Source organism: Mytilus californianus, unplaced genomic scaffold (genome assembly GCF_021869535.1).
Source record: "Mytilus californianus isolate M0D057914Y unplaced genomic scaffold, xbMytCali1.0.p SCAF_2, whole genome shotgun sequence".
NCBI classification, from domain to species: domain Eukaryota; kingdom Metazoa; phylum Mollusca; class Bivalvia; order Mytilida; family Mytilidae; genus Mytilus; species Mytilus californianus.
In genome coordinates, this window is record NW_026262668.1 from 63,178,217 (window position 1) to 63,199,677 (window position 21,461).

The 21,461-nt window shown below is 32.5% G+C and overlaps 1 protein-coding gene across 4 annotated transcripts; it reads right to left on the reverse strand.

Annotated features, from left to right (window-relative positions):
- Nucleotides 1–2,279: 2,279 nt before the first annotated feature.
- Nucleotides 2,280–14,692, reverse strand: LOC127730196 (uncharacterized). Of its 4 annotated transcripts, none has more exons than XM_052238473.1 (3): nt 14,475–14,692; nt 3,899–3,985; nt 2,280–3,310 (listed from the first exon to the last, which is right to left on the reverse strand). In XM_052238473.1, exons 2-3 carry the CDS (start codon nt 3,960–3,962, stop codon nt 2,397–2,399), a joined length of 978 nt encoding a protein of 325 aa, XP_052094433.1. In that variant the 5' UTR covers nt 3,963–3,985; nt 14,475–14,692; the 3' UTR covers nt 2,280–2,396. The 4 variants fall into 4 exon arrangements, with proteins under 4 accessions (XP_052094433.1, XP_052094436.1, XP_052094434.1 ...); XM_052238476.1 differs by lacking the exon at nt 14,475–14,692 and adding an exon at nt 11,284–11,414; XM_052238474.1 differs by lacking the exon at nt 14,475–14,692 and adding an exon at nt 8,944–9,047.
- Nucleotides 14,693–21,461: the final 6,769 nt, after the last annotated feature.

The following is a 21,461-nucleotide window of genomic DNA, read 5'->3' on the forward strand; positions in this document are numbered from 1 at the left end:
AAACAGTTACAAGAATACATATCCCTGATATAAATAATTAATAAAACGTTATCTGGGAATGTTTATTATTCCCAGACATTATCTAAATAATTCCGTAAGAGCCTGTCCGTATCTTGGTTTTACCAGGTGCAATATTGATTTTCTGAAGCTATAAAATCGAAGCAATCAGTTGAACAGCTAAAAAACTTACTGCCATGGTACTGATTTATATCCATAATAAAGAGAATGAACAGTAAAACAGGAGCACCAATGATAAGGTTAACATAAATTACGAAGAACTTGGATTTTTTTCAAATCAATTATATCTGACCAATATTGAAAATATATTACATCGTGTCAAGAAATGGTGGAATTATCAACAATAAGTCTACACCTACAATATGGGTTAACTATGTCTTTAAGACCAAGAATAAAATGTTATTTTCGTGGGGAATTGCAATGAAATTTGGTATGATTGTTACTGGTGTAAGTTTCCTTTAACCTCGAAGGTTGTTGTAAAAGCGAAAACAGTATTGACAGACATTATTTAACCATAAAATAGTAATAAAAACAGTAATGCTTTGGAAACACCTCTAAGAAATCCCCATTTAAAACAACAGAAACTCTATATCATCTCGGATATTGTCAATCGCAGACTTTTCTAATCTGTTGGCATTGCAAAATATACCACAGAGAAACACTACGCTTTAAAAAATTTCATTGCCGTCAAAAGTTTTGATGACATCCTTCATTATAAATCAGTCAAATCTATAAAAAATAAATCAGACTTTTTGAATATCTTTTATATCGCACTTATTGCAACTCACCTGTTCAACAACAAAAACCTCTTGTCGGATCTCAATATTGACGACATAAAAGCCTAAAAACCCTGTAAATCATATTGTATAAACTGTTTGATAACTTAAAGGGAATTAGGTGTTGGAATTCAATTTGAAACCAAACTTATACTAATACACCAACGAAAGTTTCTTAAGAGAAAATCATAAACAATCATAAGTCGCAAATTTGGAATTTCAAACAAAGATAAAGAACTAAATTTTTCCTCACTCTAATAGATACGCATAGGATATAAGTGTCCTTATATGTGTCTTTGGTACTTCCGAACACTATCATTTAAGAGTTTAGAAGACAATCAAATAGAGTGAACACCATAAGAACACGTATGTTAAGCTGTAAATGGCCTTAAAAGGTGCAATAATTCAACGAAACAAATGTGAAACAACTTCTTCTAAGTTTATGCGGAAGAATTTTCAATATTTGCGATTGTCATTGTGCATTAGATCGGATGCTGTAAAGATATATTATTACTATGTCATAAACCGTGTTTGTCCAATTTCACCATTCTAAATATAGAAATAAGAAGATGGGGTATGATTGCCATTGAGACAACTATCTACCAGAGTCCAAATGACGCGGACTTAAACAAATGTTTCACCGTACGCCCTTTAAACCCATACTTTACAAAAATGTGAAACAATTCAAACGAAAAATAAACCCATTACCGGATTTAAATGAAAATCAAGACTAAAACAAAATGACAGACAGCAACCAACGACAACTACTAAATTACTGACTTTGGACATGCACATATTAAATATGGCGGGGTTAATCATGTTTGTGAGTGTTCAACCGTTCCCCTAATCTGGGACAGTGGTATAACAGCACAACACAATGTACAAATTAGTTAGACATTAGGTTCTAACTTTGGATTAAAACAACATATTTAATGGATTTCTGTATTGAAATAAAACAAACCTTCATTGTAGTTGCCGAAGGGTTCTATTGTTAGAGCTTAAATGATTCAGAACCTAACGCATGAATATTCAACTTTTATAATATTCTGATGAAAATAATTACAATATTTACTGAGATCAGTACCATTTTCGTCGAGTTCCAGGTCCTGATACACACTATTGCCCTTACATGAGTTTAAGACTGAATATTGTGAGATGATTACCCTGCTTATCCCATCTGTAGTCACTTAAATACCTTTCTGACTGTCTTTACCTGGACTCATGAGACTAGAAGTGACTTCGGTAGACTAATGCTTACCAAATTGTTTTACGTTCCAATCAATTCCTTTTTTGAGTTGACCATTAGGGAAGGTTTCCCTTAAATATTTTAAAACTAAACTCACAACCAGAGATCAAAACATGTGACTTAAAAAAGCAAAATAAAAAAAGGAAGCCAACCCTCTATCATATAGCCAGGATTCTCTGTGAATTTGACGACAGCAGTCTTCTGCAGATATTACAGGGAAATAATCTGATTTTCCAGAATGCAAATGATTTTTTATTCATTAATCTGATATTTTAGAAACTGTTAAATCTTTTGTAAAACTTTCAATAGTTAAAAAATAAAACAAATCAACATTAAATACTGATAAATTAAAATGATTATGCTTCTGAGACACTTCCGTTAGTATGATGTAACATATGACTAGACTCGTTTTGATTTAAGACATCCTCTGTGTTCTGTTCTTCCATTACGTTTGGTAAACTGCTTTGATTGAGAATAGGTGCAAATGTTGTAGTTCCCGCTTTCCTAGTTGTTCTCCGATCGATCGACGAATCGTCCGGACTCGGGTAACTGTCAATCAGAAGATCGTCTAACGATGATTCTTTAACTAGATGTACTTCTTTTGATTGTTCGCGCTGCTTTTCTTTCCGTCTTTTCTTTGCCCAGTCCTTTTGCGATTGCCTTGATTTTTGATGATTGTCTGATGGCATGAACGTTCTTTTTAACATACAAAGTATTATAAATATTAATAAACATAAAACAACAATCACAGATATAGCAACCGGAAGTACAAATGATTGCGACCAAAAAGAATACTCAGTATTCAAAGTTTTGATAACCAGACAGTTCTTGTCATGTGTTAAATTCACCTCTCTTGGCACGCACCAACCAGCCGGGTCAGTTACGGCACACAAGGTGAAAGATGTATCCATTTGTAAACCATCTAATCCATCGACAGGAGAGTAAATATTTGTAGCAATCGAGCATGACCGTTCTGATGCGTTTTTCCAATACTGAATAGAATATGATAAACTGTCTTTAAAAGTATCACTTGATATAACTTCTCCACTAGAAACGTTATGAAATGAAACTTTAAATCCTATGTAATGTGCTTTTATCACATCTGGAGTAAGAATGATTTTTGCCTCACATCGTGGCCCGGTAAAATAACCATGACATATACATCTAGCTTCCGTTTCCAGTAAATCCACACCATTCAACACAAAGGTTTCTTCCATGCAATAACTGTCGTTTTCACATTTTATACTGCTACAACGCTTTGTTATTTCGTCTGAAATAGATATAATGAATACTTTATGTCAAAGAATATAGACATGGATAAGCTATTGGTTCTTTGAATTTTCAATTCTACTTTCCAATGCCTTATAACAAAACAAGATCAGTTTAAAACCACAAGGCCTTTTAAAGCAAAAATTGTTCTACTTTTTCTTTTTTTCCTTTGTTCGTTTGTTTGTGTTAACTTTGCTGTTTTTTTTTTTGCTTGTGAAAACAAGTTTGATGCAACATTTCACTTTATCATCCATATTATTCTTTTTCTCATTTCCCATGTTTCTCAAAATTTCACAAGTGGGAGAATAACAGATAAATCACTATTCTTGTATAAAAGTCAATGTTTTGCTTACTTCGGAAATCACACTGATTTAGAGTGTGTTTGGAACTATCATAATAATTTTCTAATATTAAATATTATACTTGTAATATGCGTCATTAGATGTTAAACCTTCATATAGGCCTAACACTCTTCAAACTTGTCAGTGACATGACCGAGAAAATATATAAAGGTTTGTAAACAACAAAGATTAAAGGATTAACTTAGAATTAAAAGTGTATTAATTTGTGTATACATGTAACAACTTACATTTCAAAATAGGAGCCGTTAATACCATTGTAATACAGGAAAGAATTCTGACCAGTAAATTCATAGCCACATCTACATGGTGAATATCTGAAAAAAAATAAAACATTATTAGCAATGGTATCAAAATTTGCATTACACAGTTTACTCATTTTGATAAGACAGAAAAAATGTGAAGTTGTGGTTATTCATACTCTTTTGGAAAATGGCGTGGTTAATAATGGGTGAAATCACAGTTTACAGTTTAAAAAATACTTTTAATCTACCTAAGTTATAATTGGGTTTTGGACAAACGACTTTATTAAAGATTCATGAGATTGGTATGGTCTCTTGTACAGTACAATATTTTTGGTGATACCAGTAATTCCTTTTGTGTATTATTCATTATAAAGTTGAAACTTCAATCGAGGATGATGATAATATGAATTAAACTGAATTAAATAAAGAATAATGAGGAAACATTGATATCGTCTCTTTAGTTCTCATCGATCCTCACTGTAGAGTTCTTGATGCAAGTCAAGATATAAAGCAGGCTTAACTGTATATGAAGTATCCTTTACATCAAGGTCATAGATACGATCAACATTGTCACCAAACTATGAACTATTCAGTGAGAGGACATCATCTATATAGCGGAACGTGAAGTTAAAGAATAATGCCATCATCTTCATGTTAATTCTTTTTTTAGAAGCCCCTTGCATGTGTGAAAGTCTGCCTAATACAAATAATGCAATTAACAAGCCGGAAAGAAAAGGAGCATAGTTGGTTCCCAAAGAAACACTTCTAACATAATTTATTCAGAACGACAAGGAAGAACAGTAGGATCCAAAAATTTTGATGGATCGGAATAAAAGGGGGAGAAGCCATAAAAAGAAAATAAGTGCGCAATCGGCTACACAAAAAAAAAGTATTCTTAAAACAAGGCTTGTGAACAAACCCCTTACAATACCTGGTATTGGAGTGATTGAGACAGGGAACTTCCTCCAAAAATAATATTGGGCTTTAGTTATTATTAAGATGTTTAGTAAAAAACTTTATACAATTTAATTCATCAAAACGTATGTTACAAAAAAAAGATAAATTGAATAACAAAATTAAACCATGTGTAGAAAAAAAAATATAAGAATCAAAGTTACATAACCTACATGTTTCCTTATCTCCATACAAAGTCCGTGTAAACGGTAGAGAGGTGACTCATGCAGGCTGTCTATAAAAATACTGGCATGTTTGTAGTTAAAACAATATTTTACCTATTAAAGTTTCACCTTGTAGTACACATGTAAATCTCTTTAAAGATAGTGTAAGTGACGTTAGACAAACATAAAAGATACGTTGTTACAATCAAACCACTCCCAGTAGCGGTTCACCTCCCTTATCTGGTCACCTTGAGTAAAGGATAAACCAAAACTCTGTGTTAAACTAACGTGCTTTGAAGGTGAAATTCTCAACAAGTATGTATGGCCCAATGTCAATTGTTTTGAAGAATTGGTTTCACTACCAAGTTACTTTTAAAATAGAACGATCGTGTCTGGCATGAACAATATATTTGTAGATGTTTTCATAATAAAACCATGGAAAAATACTGTAGACGTGCTATCATTTATATTACAGATCCAAATTAATACACAGTGTTAACTTACATTTTTCAACTATGAATATAAATAAAAAGAGATCTTTATATATGTCAATGAAACTGCAACACAAAAGACTACCCCCCCCCCCCCCCCAAAAAAAAAACCCCAAAACAAACCCGTCACATTTTAAACGTGCCTGTCCCAAGTCAGGAGCCTGCAATTCAGTGCTTGTCGTTTGTTGCTGTGTATCATATTTGTTTTTCGTTCATTATTTTGTACATAAATCAGGCCGTTAGTTTTCTCGTTTGAATTGTTTTACATTTGTCATTTCAGGGCCTTTTATAGCTGACTATGTGGTATGGGTTTTGCTCATTGTTGAAGGCCGTACGATGACCTATATAATTTCTGTGTCATTTGGTCTCTTGTGGAGAGTTGTCTCATTGGCAATCATACCATATCTTCTTATTTTTATAAAACAACAAAACAAAAACGAAAACAAAAACAAAAACAGCAATACACAAGCGTCTTTACAAATAACTTTAAATCGTTCAAAATGTTACTTACTGTCACCATTTTTAAAGAGATGTATACGATATTAGTAAAGCCAAACAATGAAGAGGTTGCTGACCGGGTAGGGCACATAACATTTGACGGGATTCAACCGTCCTTATAAGAGGAGTAAAAAGATAATAAAAAGTACATAAAAAGGTTTTACTTTAAAAATAAGGAAAAACACACTTGACTCTAATAAAAGCGTAACATAGACGACAGAAAACACAGGTACACGCAATCATGATTTTCACACTCTTATGTCGGTCCTGTAACTTCCACGTCAAGATCAGTGCAGTAAAACTGTGGCTCGTGCAATGCAAAAACTTGTGTAAACAATTCAATACAAGGAAGAAGATAGCAAATATTTCGAAGCACTTTGAACTGTAATTAAACGAAACAATACGTATCCTCCATTACAACCTTTAGAAAAAGAAAATCAAGACGCAATAACATACAACAATACATAACCTTTGTTATTACTATGTCTATTTATTAAGGCAAAAATTACAAAAAGAATATGAAAGACAATTTTTATATTTGTTTGCTCTATTATGATGTTACCATGAACAACTCTGTAAAGGATATTTTTGTTAGAATTAACATGATATGGTGTAAGTTTGTTTGTGTGTGGTTTCTTACCTTCAAGTGTAATTAAACGAAAACGTAAATTAACGTCTTTATATACGATTTACCTACATATTATAGATTAATTGAAATGCACTCGATGGGCGTTTAATCTAAATAAAAAATGCATAGTAATCCAATGAAATTTATAGTGCAATTAGATATACAAGCGAAAGAAATAATTACAACCAGCCTAAAGTTCTAATATAATATTGTGAAATAAAAACCTCTTAAAATTGTAGCCATTGTCCAACACAATGAGAATTAGATTATCAATTGTGAAATCGTAAAATTTTCTAAACAAATAGAAAACTATATATACTCGACTAACATAGATAATAAAAAGCATATCCACTGTTTAGCTATGTTCTTTGAGTTTAACCTACATTATGTTCTGTTTTGCTGACAAATAGAATTTTGATGCAACTAGGCGAAAGGTAGTGGTTGTCTGATTATAAATCCTTCTGTCCTTGTCATTTCATTTCAACTACATGTAGTAATCCCATTTAATAGATACTAAAATCGTGAATGGAAACTGGAAATGCGTCAAAGAGACAACAACCCAACCAAAGAGCAGAAAACAGCCCAAGCTAGGCCACCAACAGTCTTGTAAGTTAACAATTTACAAAACCGAAACTGAATATTGGCACTATATCTGAATATTGGAATAAAAGAAGTTGTCTTGGTAAATGTGAAAGAAATAGCAAGCATGCATGTTAAAAGTTTTTCATAGAAATTCCTATAAGGCATTATGGTTTGAAATACTAGTATCGGGTTTCTTCCTATTTCAAGAACTTTGTAACTTCATTGTGTATTTTTACATATTAATAAGAACTTTTATGAACGAATGATTAATCTGAGAAATGACTGTAAGATCACCCTGTCAAAAAACTTGAAGAAAACAAACGAATGCGTTCTTACAACAAAAACTATTGCTCTACTACTCTATGGTGGCGGAGAGGGATTGGAGTATTGGTCATTTAAAGTACACATTGTGTGACGAGAATTGTGCATATAAAACATACTTATAAAATTGAGAATAGAAATGGGGAATGTTTCAAAGAGACAACAACCCGACCAAAGAGCACAAAACAGCCCAAGGCCACCAATGGGTCTTCATCACAGCGAGAAAATCCCGCTTCAGCTGGCCCCTAAACAAAAATGTGTACTAGGTCAGTGAAAATGGACGTCACACTAAACTCCGAAACATATGAATGAACTAAAATAAATAAAAAAAAACATACAAGACTAACAAAGGCCAGAGGCTCCTGACTTGGAACAGGCGTAAAAATGCAGCGGGGTTAAACATGTTTTGTGAGATTTCAACCCTCACCCTATACCTCTAGCCAATGTAGAATAAACAAACACACGGCAATACGCACAGTAAAACTATAACTATTTATTAATTCTTCGGTAAAATGAAACAAAATTCCACGTGCTCCTATTTTCCACGTGTATAATGCAAAATTCCACGTGCTCCTATTTTCCACGTGTATAATGATCAATAGTCAAAAACAATGACAAAAATCTTACTCCCGTCCTATAAAAATAAAAACTTTAAAATAAAAAAAATGACGAAATTAATTTGAATCACCATAGGCACATTTTGAAGATTTATTTTCCTGTAGTATGCCAAGAAACCAAATAATGGAAATCAGAAAGCATCAGACGTTGAAGACCAAAAAACAAACATAATAACATAAGAGAAGCCAAAACCAAATAAGGACCACATGCGCATCAGGAGGGTAACATTGTCATTTAACAAATATTACATCAGGAGGGTAACATTGTCATTTAACAAATATTACATCATTTTGTATCTTGGATTTGTTTATTATATGAATGTCAAAGTAAGACGTCACAGCTCGTGTAATTCTGTCAAAAGTCACGTATTGAAAAAGCGACACACTTCTGTTTGAGCGGAAAGGCTGGTTTTCAAGGTCAACCTCCTCCTAACATTCATGTTTTACATTTCAAAAGCTTCCTACCATGTTCCATTCGCTTCTTCAGATACTATGAATTCATTTTTGTTTGGGCTTGGTCTGGTCTTCACCACTGCGAGACCAGCAACCAACAATAAACCAATCAATAAAATTGTGCCAGTATTTCAATTTGTCTTTACTTTTCATCGCATTTTATTTAATACACACGAAATATTTCCAAACGGTCTGGTGTTGTTTTGCTTTTTCAATTTAACAAACTATATGATTTCGTGCAAAGCAAAACTCGTTTGTTTTTTATTTGTTGTGTTGAAAAAATGCCAATTCCTATATATTCAAAAGTATTGTAGAAACATACCTTATAATACTGGTCAAGAACTCTTTTATTCCATGATTATTACATTTTACACTAAAGAAATCGACCTGTTTGCATTTATCTAATTTCCATATGTGGATAGATTATATAATTGATCAGTTTATATTAATATAATATTTTAACAGCTGGTAGATTTGTTTTAGTGATTTTTTGGAAGACGTATAGAATAACGCTGGAGGGAAGACGGAAAATCGAATTTTAACAATAAAAATATGCATGTTTTAATTGTTTATTGATTGTTTTGTTATGATATAATATGAACACACTTAAATATGATTTTAGATAAGATATGTTTCAGTCATAAAAATATTTCCTTTTGTATGTGGATTACTGCTGCCAAGCATTGAACTATTGTTATAGTTATGAATTCCAGCTTCAAGCTCAATATTTGAGTTGCAGAGTCATTAACTGTAAACATGACTAAAAGAAAACTTTATACGGGACTCTTCGGGGTAGAAATATAACTTTTTATGGGACTCTACGGGGTAGAAATATAACTTTTTATGGGACTTTTCGGGGTAGAAATATAACTTTATATGGGACTCTTCGGGGTAGAAATATAATTTTAAATGGGACTCTTCGGGGTAGATGTATAACTTTATATGGGACTAGTACTCTTCGGGGTAGGCATATAACATGCAAGACCTACATATGTTACATTACAGTGACACTTTAATTGTTTTGCCATATGCTGCATTTCGTTCTGTCTGTAAAAACTAATATCATGCTAGTTTCGATTACTGCACGTGACATTCAACTAACATATAAAAGATACATTGCTTTTGAAGGATAGAATAGCAATATGTAGTAAACAGTAAAGCTGTTACCCCTAACACAAATAATATTAATGATAATGAGTATTATATTCAAATAGTAAGTTTATTAATTTAGAGGAGCATATACACTTAGGTCCGGATCCGATGGCGACGTTCAGAGAAGTCAGCAGTATTAGGAGCTGCAAGGTCCACGACCTTTTTGTTTCAAAATACGGTGCAAATAAAGAAGTCATAAACCTGTTTCAACCGTATTACGTTAAGTGCTATTCAGGAAAACATTTTTTTTATTCCATTTTTAACGTGGCAACAAGGAGTGGTAAAAATACTCATGTTAAACATTTTCCTATTTCTTATTGTTTATCGTCAATATTTAGGACTACGTAAATGGAAATGCACACCCTAGCCACTAATCTAATTAAACTATAGATCTCGGATTGTGTTTGCTCTTCGGCGAGTAAACGAGTAACGGCTGATTTGAATTTTAATCAGATCGGATGAGAATCCAGGATTTTGAAAAAAGGGGTAGAGCAAACGAGGCAACATTAGGAGTAGAACATGTAAAAACAGTCTATGCATCAAGCATATATCTAGCTCCATAAGGCTGTATCGGGCCACCTGCCAACCCCCAATCCGCCTCTGGAGTCGGTTTCACAAAAAAAACTTACCTACAACCAATCTTAGTCGTAAGTTTTTTTGTGAAACCGACTACTGCAGATTGCCTAGAAACAAAATCACGTTTAGTGAAAATGTATGATAACGGATATGACATCTCTTAAAATACTTTTTTTTGTTTCTCTAATATGTTGTGTTCGATGTTTCATCGCAACAAATAATGAAGGAAATGCTGTCGAAATCACTTTTGCAAACGAAACCCGTCAAAGGTATATTATCTTAATTGTGCTTCATAACGCTGAAAGTGATGTCTTGAATTATCTTTTCTTTTAAATCCCTGTATACTTCTTAATGTTCTGTAAAATATGAAGTTATTTACAACACCTTCATATATATGAGCCAATATGGGACATAATCCTCCTACTCCAAATGTGTGCAGAAAAAAATATCAGAAATAGATCCAAGGAAGACTAGTGAACGAATCTCCATTTGTCTTAATTTCTATTAACAGACGGACAACTTTTCTCCAGTAAAAACTAAAAGGCCCTTTTCCAAACCTCCACCTTAAAACAATATTAAAATACGTTTCAATTCTACAATATGCAATTGTTAAAACAATACTAAAATAAAGTGTTTAAAAATTTTACAGGTATTCGTCATATATTTACTTCATGTGTACATTACAGGTACGATATCTAAAGTGCATGGGAAATGAAACACGAATTTCGAATTATCTGCCTGTTAATCATAGGATAAAAATGCTTTTGGGAAAAAACTTTTTTCCATCCTATTTTTTTTCTCTATATAGACTAACCACAATCATGACTAAGTATGAGGCTTTAACGTAGTAATTTTTGAATTAAACATTAGATAAAATTTGTGTCTTTTCACACCAAATACTGACAACAGATGATATACAATACAATTCACATACCTGATTCACACGGCTTTTATTCACACCGATTATTAAAAGGCGAATTAATAGCAATAATCCTCAAAACTTGAACAAGCACCGACAGCAAAATAATCATATGTATTGAATTCTTTAAATGCAAATAGATTATTGACTATGAGGTATTTAAAAAGCTCCTTTTACATATTGTACACAACTTAAGACAATAAAAGTGGACCATTTTAGCGCTCTACTCAAATACCACGCCTAAACTGTAGATTATAGATATGATAAATTGCATTGTTCAAAAATATTTCAGGTCTTACATTATGCCCTATAGGTATTTTTCATGTATGAATATTGGAACGTTCCCGTGACATATATTTTGTCGAGCTGGCGATGGCCGGTCAAGATTAAAACATCCCTGCCAAGTTTTAAGTAGACAATTATTCAATATTGTTAAGTAAATTATTTGTCTACAATTTAATCTTATAAATGTCAAATTTCGAATAGACCAAATGAAGTAACTTTGATAACTAACCAACACTGAATATTTATATTTGACACTAACACTAAGGTTAATAATCTATTGTTAACCGAAGAGAGTGACCATTAAACCATAAGACTATTTTTTCGACAACACCAACTTCATTACTTTTTTAATCAGATCATTAGAATTACTATGTTAAAAAAAGAGAGACGAAAGATACAAAAGGGACATTCAAACCCACAAGTTGAAATTAACTGACAACGCCATGGCAAAAAAAAAGCGAAAAAGAATAAAAGACAAACAATAGTATACGTATACAAGATACAACATAGAAAACTAAAGATTTAGCAACACGAACCCCACAAAAAACTGGAGGTGATCCCATTGCCCAATAAACAATATTTTCTTGAATATGAAAGAAGATTGAATGAAACCTTTGAAAATAAGATAATTAGAAATAATTTTGAAAATGAGCAATCACAATTTTTGGGTTTAGATTTCTTAGAAAGACTACAATTATGATTACGATTTATTATCAATACGAACTGCTACGTAGATGAAAAACCCCGATGTTTTACCCTTAGCGCTCACAAAATTTCCAAACTGCTGTTTTCTCATAAAGTATTGTGGTGCTGACAATTTTTAAAATCTTATTTAAAGACAAACGGTATAAGGGTTCGTCCATCCAAAAAATAAAAAAGTACAGGAAAAAATATCAATAACTAAATTTTTGTCTAGATCATATCTGTAATATGAGTGTCATTTCACAATAAATTATTCATTCTATTCAAACTAGTTTCCCTCAGGACATATGTATATCAATACATCTTTTTCTTGTATACATAACACTGTGTCACAGATGATAATCACCTTGTATTTCCTTGTTTCAATCTTAAAACGTAGCTGACACTTTCCCACCAAACCGAATTGTAAACCATGATATATGTTTCTTATTTATTAATGTATTACGATATCAATAACTACTGGTTACACAACAAGTTCTGTAAAACTTATTCGAAGATTTGGTCAAATATGGTCTCGTACGTGCCTGGCGAGGTTATTTCAAGAAAAAAACGTATTATGCGAACGGACATCGTAACAGATGTTTTTAAAATTTAAAAGTGTTTCTGCATTGCCTTGCAAAATATCGTTGGTCCAAATATGCAAAATATGCTGAGTTCATTAATGATTAAACTCATCATAGAAATCAGGCTGAACTTTTTACGCCAGATGCGCGTTTCGTCTACAAAAGACTCACCAGCGACGCTCCGGCGAAAAAATATTTTAAAAAGGTGAACTATAAAATGACACATTGTAGTGTTGTTAGTGCTGGTTAATAGAGTGATGGATACTCATGAGTTAGATCACGTTATATTATTGTATATTGGAAACTGGGAAGGAAAGACCACCTTTATTCTCAAATCTTAAGTATTGTATACTTTTCTAAGAACAGGAAATTATTCTAGTTATTCGAAAAATACTGTTTGCCAATAATAATTTGTACCTTCTTATAGCCAGACATTTGTATCTGAGTTGGCAATTTTTCTTTGAAAAAAATGGACTTATTCTTTCAACCCGTCTTTATGTATGAATATGAGCAAAGAAGAGCAAAGAAAGCAAAGAAGAGCAAAGAAGAGCAAAGAAGTTTTGAAGTCAGATTGGTTAGACATAAAAGGATAAACGATGATCATCTATTAATGATTACAATGAATCTGCCTTCTTTTCCTCTTCGTATATAATTTTCACTGCTACTCTCAATTGAGACCACCTTGTGTTAAACTTTGCCTTAGAAATTTTTTCGAGCTTTGAAAGTCTTTCGAAGCTTCGGTACAGTAAAATCTGATTAAACGAAAGGGAATCAACTCATCAGCCGTGATGCAATTTTGTGGTCGTATTTCCGTTGATATGTCTGTTGATAGACATACTAGTTAATATATCAATGTCTTAGTGGCCACAGTTTCTGATATGCTATAACACCGGATATAGCCAGACAACTTTATATTATTTGTGTTTATAGAAAATAGTTTATAGCAAATAGCGATACGTTGTCGAATAGTTTATCACAACACAAGCTCAACCCGGTTACAGTTTTTAGTTACCCGTTTAAATTAAGAGGTTCTTGGGCCTTGCTTATTTCCACAGACACAATACAGATTGTGTTGTAATAACCAAACTGAGTCGTTTTAAAGCAAGAAAGGGTTGAACATCAAAAGCTTTTGACCTATGAAAGACTTTCGCAGCTAAAGTGATTCAAGAAATCCGCAATTGTGTGTTTGTTTATCAGTCAGTGTTCTATCAGTTGATATTATCTGATCATATATCTTTAGTGTTGTCTCGCTGATCTAATCGGGATTTAAGAAACCAAGTTCAGCGTTTGGAATTAGTTTAGAGATAAAAACACTTTTTTCCCATTTCTACAAAAGTTTACGATACATTTTTTTGGTTCAAAAAGTTGAATAGACATTGTTTGTTAATCACAGTTTCAAAATTGCAGAGAGCTCACGAGTAACCACCAACGCTTCAAGTATTCCGTACAGTATATATTAGTGCCATTTATTTACACTGTAAAATGGGAATGATCTACGTGTACACAAAATGCAAGATAAAGCCAAATTGTAATAAAATTTCTAAATGCTAGTCCAGTCTTGTTTGTTTTATTTATGTTTTATTTACTTAAGTATAAAAATTACTTAATTTTCCTTTGTACAAAGAAAACGAAACGATGAAATATATAAGTACTTACCAAAAACTTACACAGTACAGCGGACAATTTCTAGACGAACTTCCCGTCAAAACATTTAATTTCCTCGGGATGGTCTTCAAATACGTGTAAAAATTAGATTTCTATCTTTATTGAACTACCGTTCTATCGAACAAACTACAAAACCGCAATAATTTATCAAGTAAGTGGTTAATAAAATCTTCTTTTTAAAATTTATGTGTATTTGTACCTGTGTATACAGGTAAAATGTACAATTTATATGGCCTCGTTGACCTCGGTCGTCATTCCGTAGGTATTTAAACTCCACAGAATTATACTGTAGCTGTGTGTTATGTAATAGTTATGTAAAAATATTATTCAAGTATCAGGAATAACTAAATAGGATATAACTCATGGAGAAATCACAGCATGCTGTCAGAGTATCTGGTACGAAGTGTCATCATTTTAAGTGATAAACAGGACAAAACTCAAGCACAAGTTCGCTCGGTATCTATACGGAAATGATATGTAGCTTGTGATCTTCTTTATGATTTATGATTAAAGACCACAACTGATATGAATCATAAAAGCCACTGTTAGTTATAGTAGATATTTTGTTAACAACCATATTCTTAGAAACCACTGAACTATTTTTTACCGAACTTTACTTGAACCATTTTAGGAGGTCGATTGAATGACCAAGCCACCGTGGACCAAGCCGTCGGACTGAAAAATCTCGTAAAGGGCAAAATTCTATCGAACTTTTGAAAAACGATCCAATTTTAAATTATGGTTGATAAATCCCAGCTACTATATTAAGATTTGCCCCATCATCACTATACAAAAAAATGGATAAAAATCACAACGCCTAATAACGTTACAACATTTTTATGAAATCTCACATGTAGATGTTCGTTCAAAGTGGCATGCACATTTTGATCTATGAAAATTAATTATGGAATTAAACTTAATAATATTAAACGAGGAAATGTAATGGAAATATTAATAATTTAATCGCTACTCATAATATTACCACATTTCAAGTTATTTCTTTATAAGTTCCCATTGAGAAATTTGTTTTTCATTTATAAATTATTTAAAGTCAGATGATATCTCCAGCTTCATACATTTTAAAGTATCCTTTAGCAATTAAATTCGAAATGCCTGTCTGAAATCTGAAAATAACCCAAACAGGCTTCACTTAAAAAAGTTTACGACCGCAATTATAAATTGGTCGATTTTAACCTGTTGAGTTGGCAACAAATGACTGAACATATTTTCTTAGGTTTAACATGAACTTTAAAAAATTAAGACTTACCGAAATAAATTATAATTGGCTCAAATAGCTGCAATTTAAAGAGGTTTGCACAATAGGATATGTTTTTAGACAACAGTAGTTTACTGATTTTCAAATGTCATCAATCTTTTGTGAAGATACAAATCAAGGAAGTAAACAAAAAGTGAGAGAATCGCATGAACTCCAAAAGAAACGAGACTGGGCAAGAGTCTCCTGCTAAACATGCATCACCCTCAATACTTATCAACAATCAGTCAAAATGTCACAATCAATGAGAAGAAGACACAATCAGGAAATTAAAGAGCAAGACGACAATTCTGGTATCTTAAACCGCGAAAACATGTTGCTGTAAAGTTAAGACCCAGTCACATCGTATGGGTCAACCAATTAGCAAGGGTGATCATAAAACTAATGACTCACTAATGTAGCGTTCTTCTTCGTCATAACTCTGTTAGAGAAGTTTTTGTGTAAGGATCAGACTCCTGTTAATGAAATCCGTAATGTATAGCGTATACAAGCACGAGCGTAACATATTTATTGAGATATGTAAGTGCACAATAGGGTAAAGGGTGTGTTACTGGTGAAAATGGGAAGTTGACAATTGGAAAGTTGAAATCACGTCTGTCATAGATGTCGGAAGCCGTCCATCTGTGTGAAAATCTAGGAAAAGACCAAGATACGAAGCATAAATACTTGTTTGTTGGTATCATTGATATATAAAGTGTACTGGGATATATTTGATGAAAACACTCAGTGAAATGTGGGTTATGAGTATCAGCACAATCATCATCAATATATCTGAAAGTGAAATTAAAGAACTTTATAAGATGCTTTTTCTTTTTGTCTTTGAGAAGGTTCTGTATGCTTCATAAGAGTACAAAAACACATCGGCCAGTAGGGGTGCACAATAACAAACCGTTCAAAGACATTACAGTCTACCCTGGTATCTAAATCATTAACTAGGTACGATTTAGTGGATGCCTGGTCTCCATAATTGTTTATTTACTTTCTGTGAAAACTTTCTTGATTTGTTCTGTCAAAATGGATCGGAGCTAGTAAATCATGCTCGCAGTAGACTATCGTAGTCCAAAAGAAAGTTTTACTTGATTAATTATTTCCCTAAAAATGATTTTCAGAACCAAAAAGAAGCATCTAAACGGCTGAGTTGATAGACACGGAAAATTTAAAGCAGGCAAAAACGAGGACCTCATGAAAAATGTAAAGATTCTCATAAAGACGTATAGTGGGACATTTTGGAGGACAAGAATTTGAACTTAGACGTAGTTTCATCACTCGATTTGATTTTCATATCAAGAAAATTAGGTTATAACAATCGTACAGATACTATTTAGTGTTGTAATTGGAACACAAACTGAAAGTTGCAAGAAAATAAGTGGTTAAAAAGATTTTGGAAGATTTGTTTTAAATTTTATTCCGGTTCACGATGATTAAACATATTCAGAATCTGAATCCAAAAACTTATTAAAAAAAGAACTTATAAACCAAACAGGACAAACAGTATAACAAAAGCTGGACAAGGAATCGGAGCTTCGCATGAGGGAGATATATTACTTAATTCAAAACAGTTTCCAAAATTTTGAAATTGCAAATTTTAATAACTCAATATCCGTATTTTCATGCAGTACCGAAGTATAGGCTACAGTGCTGGTGATACCCTCGGGGACTATTAATAGTCCACCAGCAGAGGAATCGACTCAGTGGTAGTATGATCATTAACGATACCAATTTTTTGCACCATAAACAAAAAAGGACAAAAAGTATAACCAAAGCCGGACAAGGAAGCAGAGCTTTGCACGAGGGAGATATATTCCTTAATTTAAGATAATTTGCAAAATTTTGAAATTGCAAATTTAAATAACATACTATACGTATTTTCATGCCAGTACCGAAGTACTGACTACTGGGCTGGTGATACCGTCGGGACTAACAGTCCACCAGCAGAGTTATCGATCCAGTTATAGTAATAACATTAACCGTACCAATTTTCTGCACCAGATGCGCATTTCGACAATTATTTTCTCCTCACTGCTGCATGAGGACAAAAATATTTGAAAATCTGATTTAAAAAAAAGAAGAGCTAATTATAAACCAAAAAGAACAAAATGTTTAGCCAAAGCCGGAAAGGAATCTGAGATTTACACGAAGGAGCTGTATTCCTTAAAACAAATTCTTAACACAATATCCGTATTTTCTTGACAGTACCGAAGTACTGGACACTGGGCTGGTGATACCCTCGGAGACAAATAGTCCACCAGCAGAGGTATCAACCAAGTGGTAGTAAAACGTTTACGGTGCTAATTTTCTGCACTAGACAATTAAGGTCTCTTCAGTGATACTCGGGGCCAACAAATATTTGAAAATCCACAAACTTATTAAAAAACTGAAGAGCTTATAAAACAAAAAGGACAAAAAGTATAAAAAACCAAAGCCTGACAAGGAATCATACTTTGCATGAGGGAGATATATTTCTTAATTTAAAATAATTTTCAAAATTTTGAACTGTTAGAACATCCATATAATTTGTATTTCTTGTAGTGGGAAGGAAGTTTCCGTTTCCTACGTCCTATAACTCCACTTTCAAATATTTATAAGCCTTTTACATGAAAAACAGATAACTAGTGATACCAAAGCAGATCAATTGCACTACAAGATACACAGATAAATGTCCTTTGATAATCCGTTAGATGATTTGGGAAGCATTAACTTAACTTTGAATTTTTCGAAATACTAAGGATTTTCTACCCCACGAATATATTACCTGAGCTGTATTTGGCAAAACCTTTCGGTATTTCGGATCTTCAATGCTCTTCAACTTCATACTTTATTTTAACTTTTTGATTCGAGCGTCACCAATGAGTTTATTGTAGACAAAACGCGCGTCTAGCGGACACTATTTGTATCCTGGCATATATGATGAGTTTATTATTAATAGTAACCCAACATCACAAACTAACCGAAACAGGTAAGCCAAATCAAAATGAGCCCAGAAAAAAAACCCAGTCAAATCCATCATTGCTTGAGGGAGTTGCAACTTTTATTTTTTGAAAAAAAAACGACGTAATTTCTACTTAACTAAAAAACTTCTTGTAACTTTCAATCATGCCAACATCGAATCACAATGACTGGCTATTAGATGAAAAGTTACCATAGGACCTATAAACACCATCAGTAGTGTCACCAAATCTATGTACATTGATATGAACGTATGGTACTTATTTCAGTAGGAATGGTACATGTTTCTGGGTAATCTTCATCAGATACACTGGAGACAAATATATTGAAAGTTAAGAGTAAAACAACCAACAGGGCCTATACAGAACAGTCAAACTCATCTAAGATAACTTTTATTATATTAAATGCATATCGTTTCGTTCGTCTTATTTCGTCCACCAGTCCAGTAGCCATTACTCCTGTGCTTACATTAAATATTGATTCGGGTATTCGCTGTTAATTTGCTGTTCATAAAAATTGTAAAATCACCTAAAACTCTTAGAATCTCAGCTATATTTGCACTTCTACTTTGGAATTTTAGGTTTTCAATGGTCAAAACTTGTTTAGACCCTCCAACTTTTTTTTATCTAAATGCTACTGGTAACTATACTGCGGAGACGGGAGACAAAAACTACTAAATTATAAGTATGGTATCATTGATGATTACACTACAAACCAGTAAAAGTCTGAAATGTCCTATATCTGTACTCGACTGTACTGATTTTTACTCGACCAGTCTGAATTGGTCTGAAATTTACTTGATGATACTCGACTGTAGTCTGAACCATACTAATCTTGTACTCGACCCTTACTCGACCAGTACTTAACCATTTTATACGCGTCTGAACCATGCTCGACCTAGTCTGAACCATGCTCGACCTAGTCTGAACCATACTCGACCTAGTCTGAACCATACTCGACCTAGTCTGAACCATACTCGACAAAGTCTTAACCAACCTAGACCTTTTTTTTGTATCTATCTATTGTATTTCATCAATTTAGGAACTGTTTTTAACAACAACTATTTCCTCTGGCTAGAAATTTGAACAACAATTTGAAATTAAAAATGTATTCAATATAGCATTAAAACCAAAATTTCACAATAAACATAATATAACTTCATCACCATATTCATCAACACTTATATACATACATATATATCACTTTTAAAATAAATATAAAACAAGCTGATCAAATAATCTCAAAACTGAATTGTGACTAATATTTTCAATGTTATTCAAAATTTTTTGAATGTTTCAGATATATTTTATGGGTACTGGACAATTTTCACCATTAACTTAAGCCTCGTATAGATGTGTGGTGTCAGTTGAGTTTAGTTAATAATGCAGTGAACATTTTTTTTTATTAAAATTTATATAAAATAGCATATAAAGCAACCTAATAAATTTAAAAAATGACACCTTTGTTTTGTTAAACCAATAATTTAATATAATCATGATAATAGAACTTCCATAGTAATCCTGTGATAAACTTTTAAAAAAGGAAATGTGTTCCAAAGTTACAGTAAAAATTTATTTCAGTTAAATTTAAATAATTTTTGTCAAAATTAAAGACATGGCATACAAGAAGCACTTTAATAAGGTTTAATCACCTCAGTACATGTGTATTTTACAGGTAAAAAGAAAGCCCTATTTTTCGTAAACTCGTGTATTACTTATCTAGTGAATTCAAAAGGCCTTGCGATTTAAGTTTCACAGGATGTTGCAATTTTGAATGAATGTTATTTAGAATTTAATTAATACTCTCTGACCAGGTGTGATCTTTTTCATGAGTTTGCCCCAAGCAGGAGGTATTACTTTATACTTCACCACTTCTCAGAAGAACAATTTTATTAAATTCTTTAATTTTTATCCCTTTTGGATATATATTGTATATAATATATCCCAAATTATAATAATAGATATATTTCTAAAATAAGGTTAAACAATTTCAGTGATTTTGTTGGCTGTTGTTACCTCATTTAAAAGATAATTATATAACTATTGTACATTTTTTGTACGTAACCATGAAACCTATGCAGTTTTTATTTAGGAATTTAGGAAAATTAATTTTAAAAAAAAACACATGCCAAACAAGAAGCACCTTAATAAGGTTTAATTACCCTGAGTATAGATGTGGTTTTTAGGTAAAAGAAAATCCTTTTCTAACAAAACTCTAAAACTTTAAAATTAATATAATTAAATTATTATATAAGATAATTTGATTTAACTATCTCTATTCGATAAATCTGAGAATCATGTAAGAATGAAAAATCTGTTTTTATAATATATCTTTATTTTATTGTGGCTGTTGTCATGTCAGTTAAAAAGAAATTTATTTTAACAGTTAAAATTTAGAAAAAGTAGAGGTTTTTTGGTCAGGTATGGTTCAGACTGGTCGAGTATTGTTCAGACCTTTGGTCGAGTATGGTTTAGACTGAAAAAAATAGGTCGAGTACAGGTCGAGAATGGGTTAAGACTGTTTCAGACTGGTCGAGTAATAGTTCAGACTATTTTCAATGGCAAAGATAAGGGTCAAGTACAAATCAGTACAGTCGAGTATGGTTAAGACTGGGGTCGAGTAATGTCGAGTAAAATTCAGACCAATTCAGACTGGTCGAGTAAAAATCAGTACAGTCGAGTACAGATATAGGCCATTTCAGACTTTTACTGGTTTGTAGTGTTAATGTTTAAGAAATATCATTTAATGCCATCCTTTGT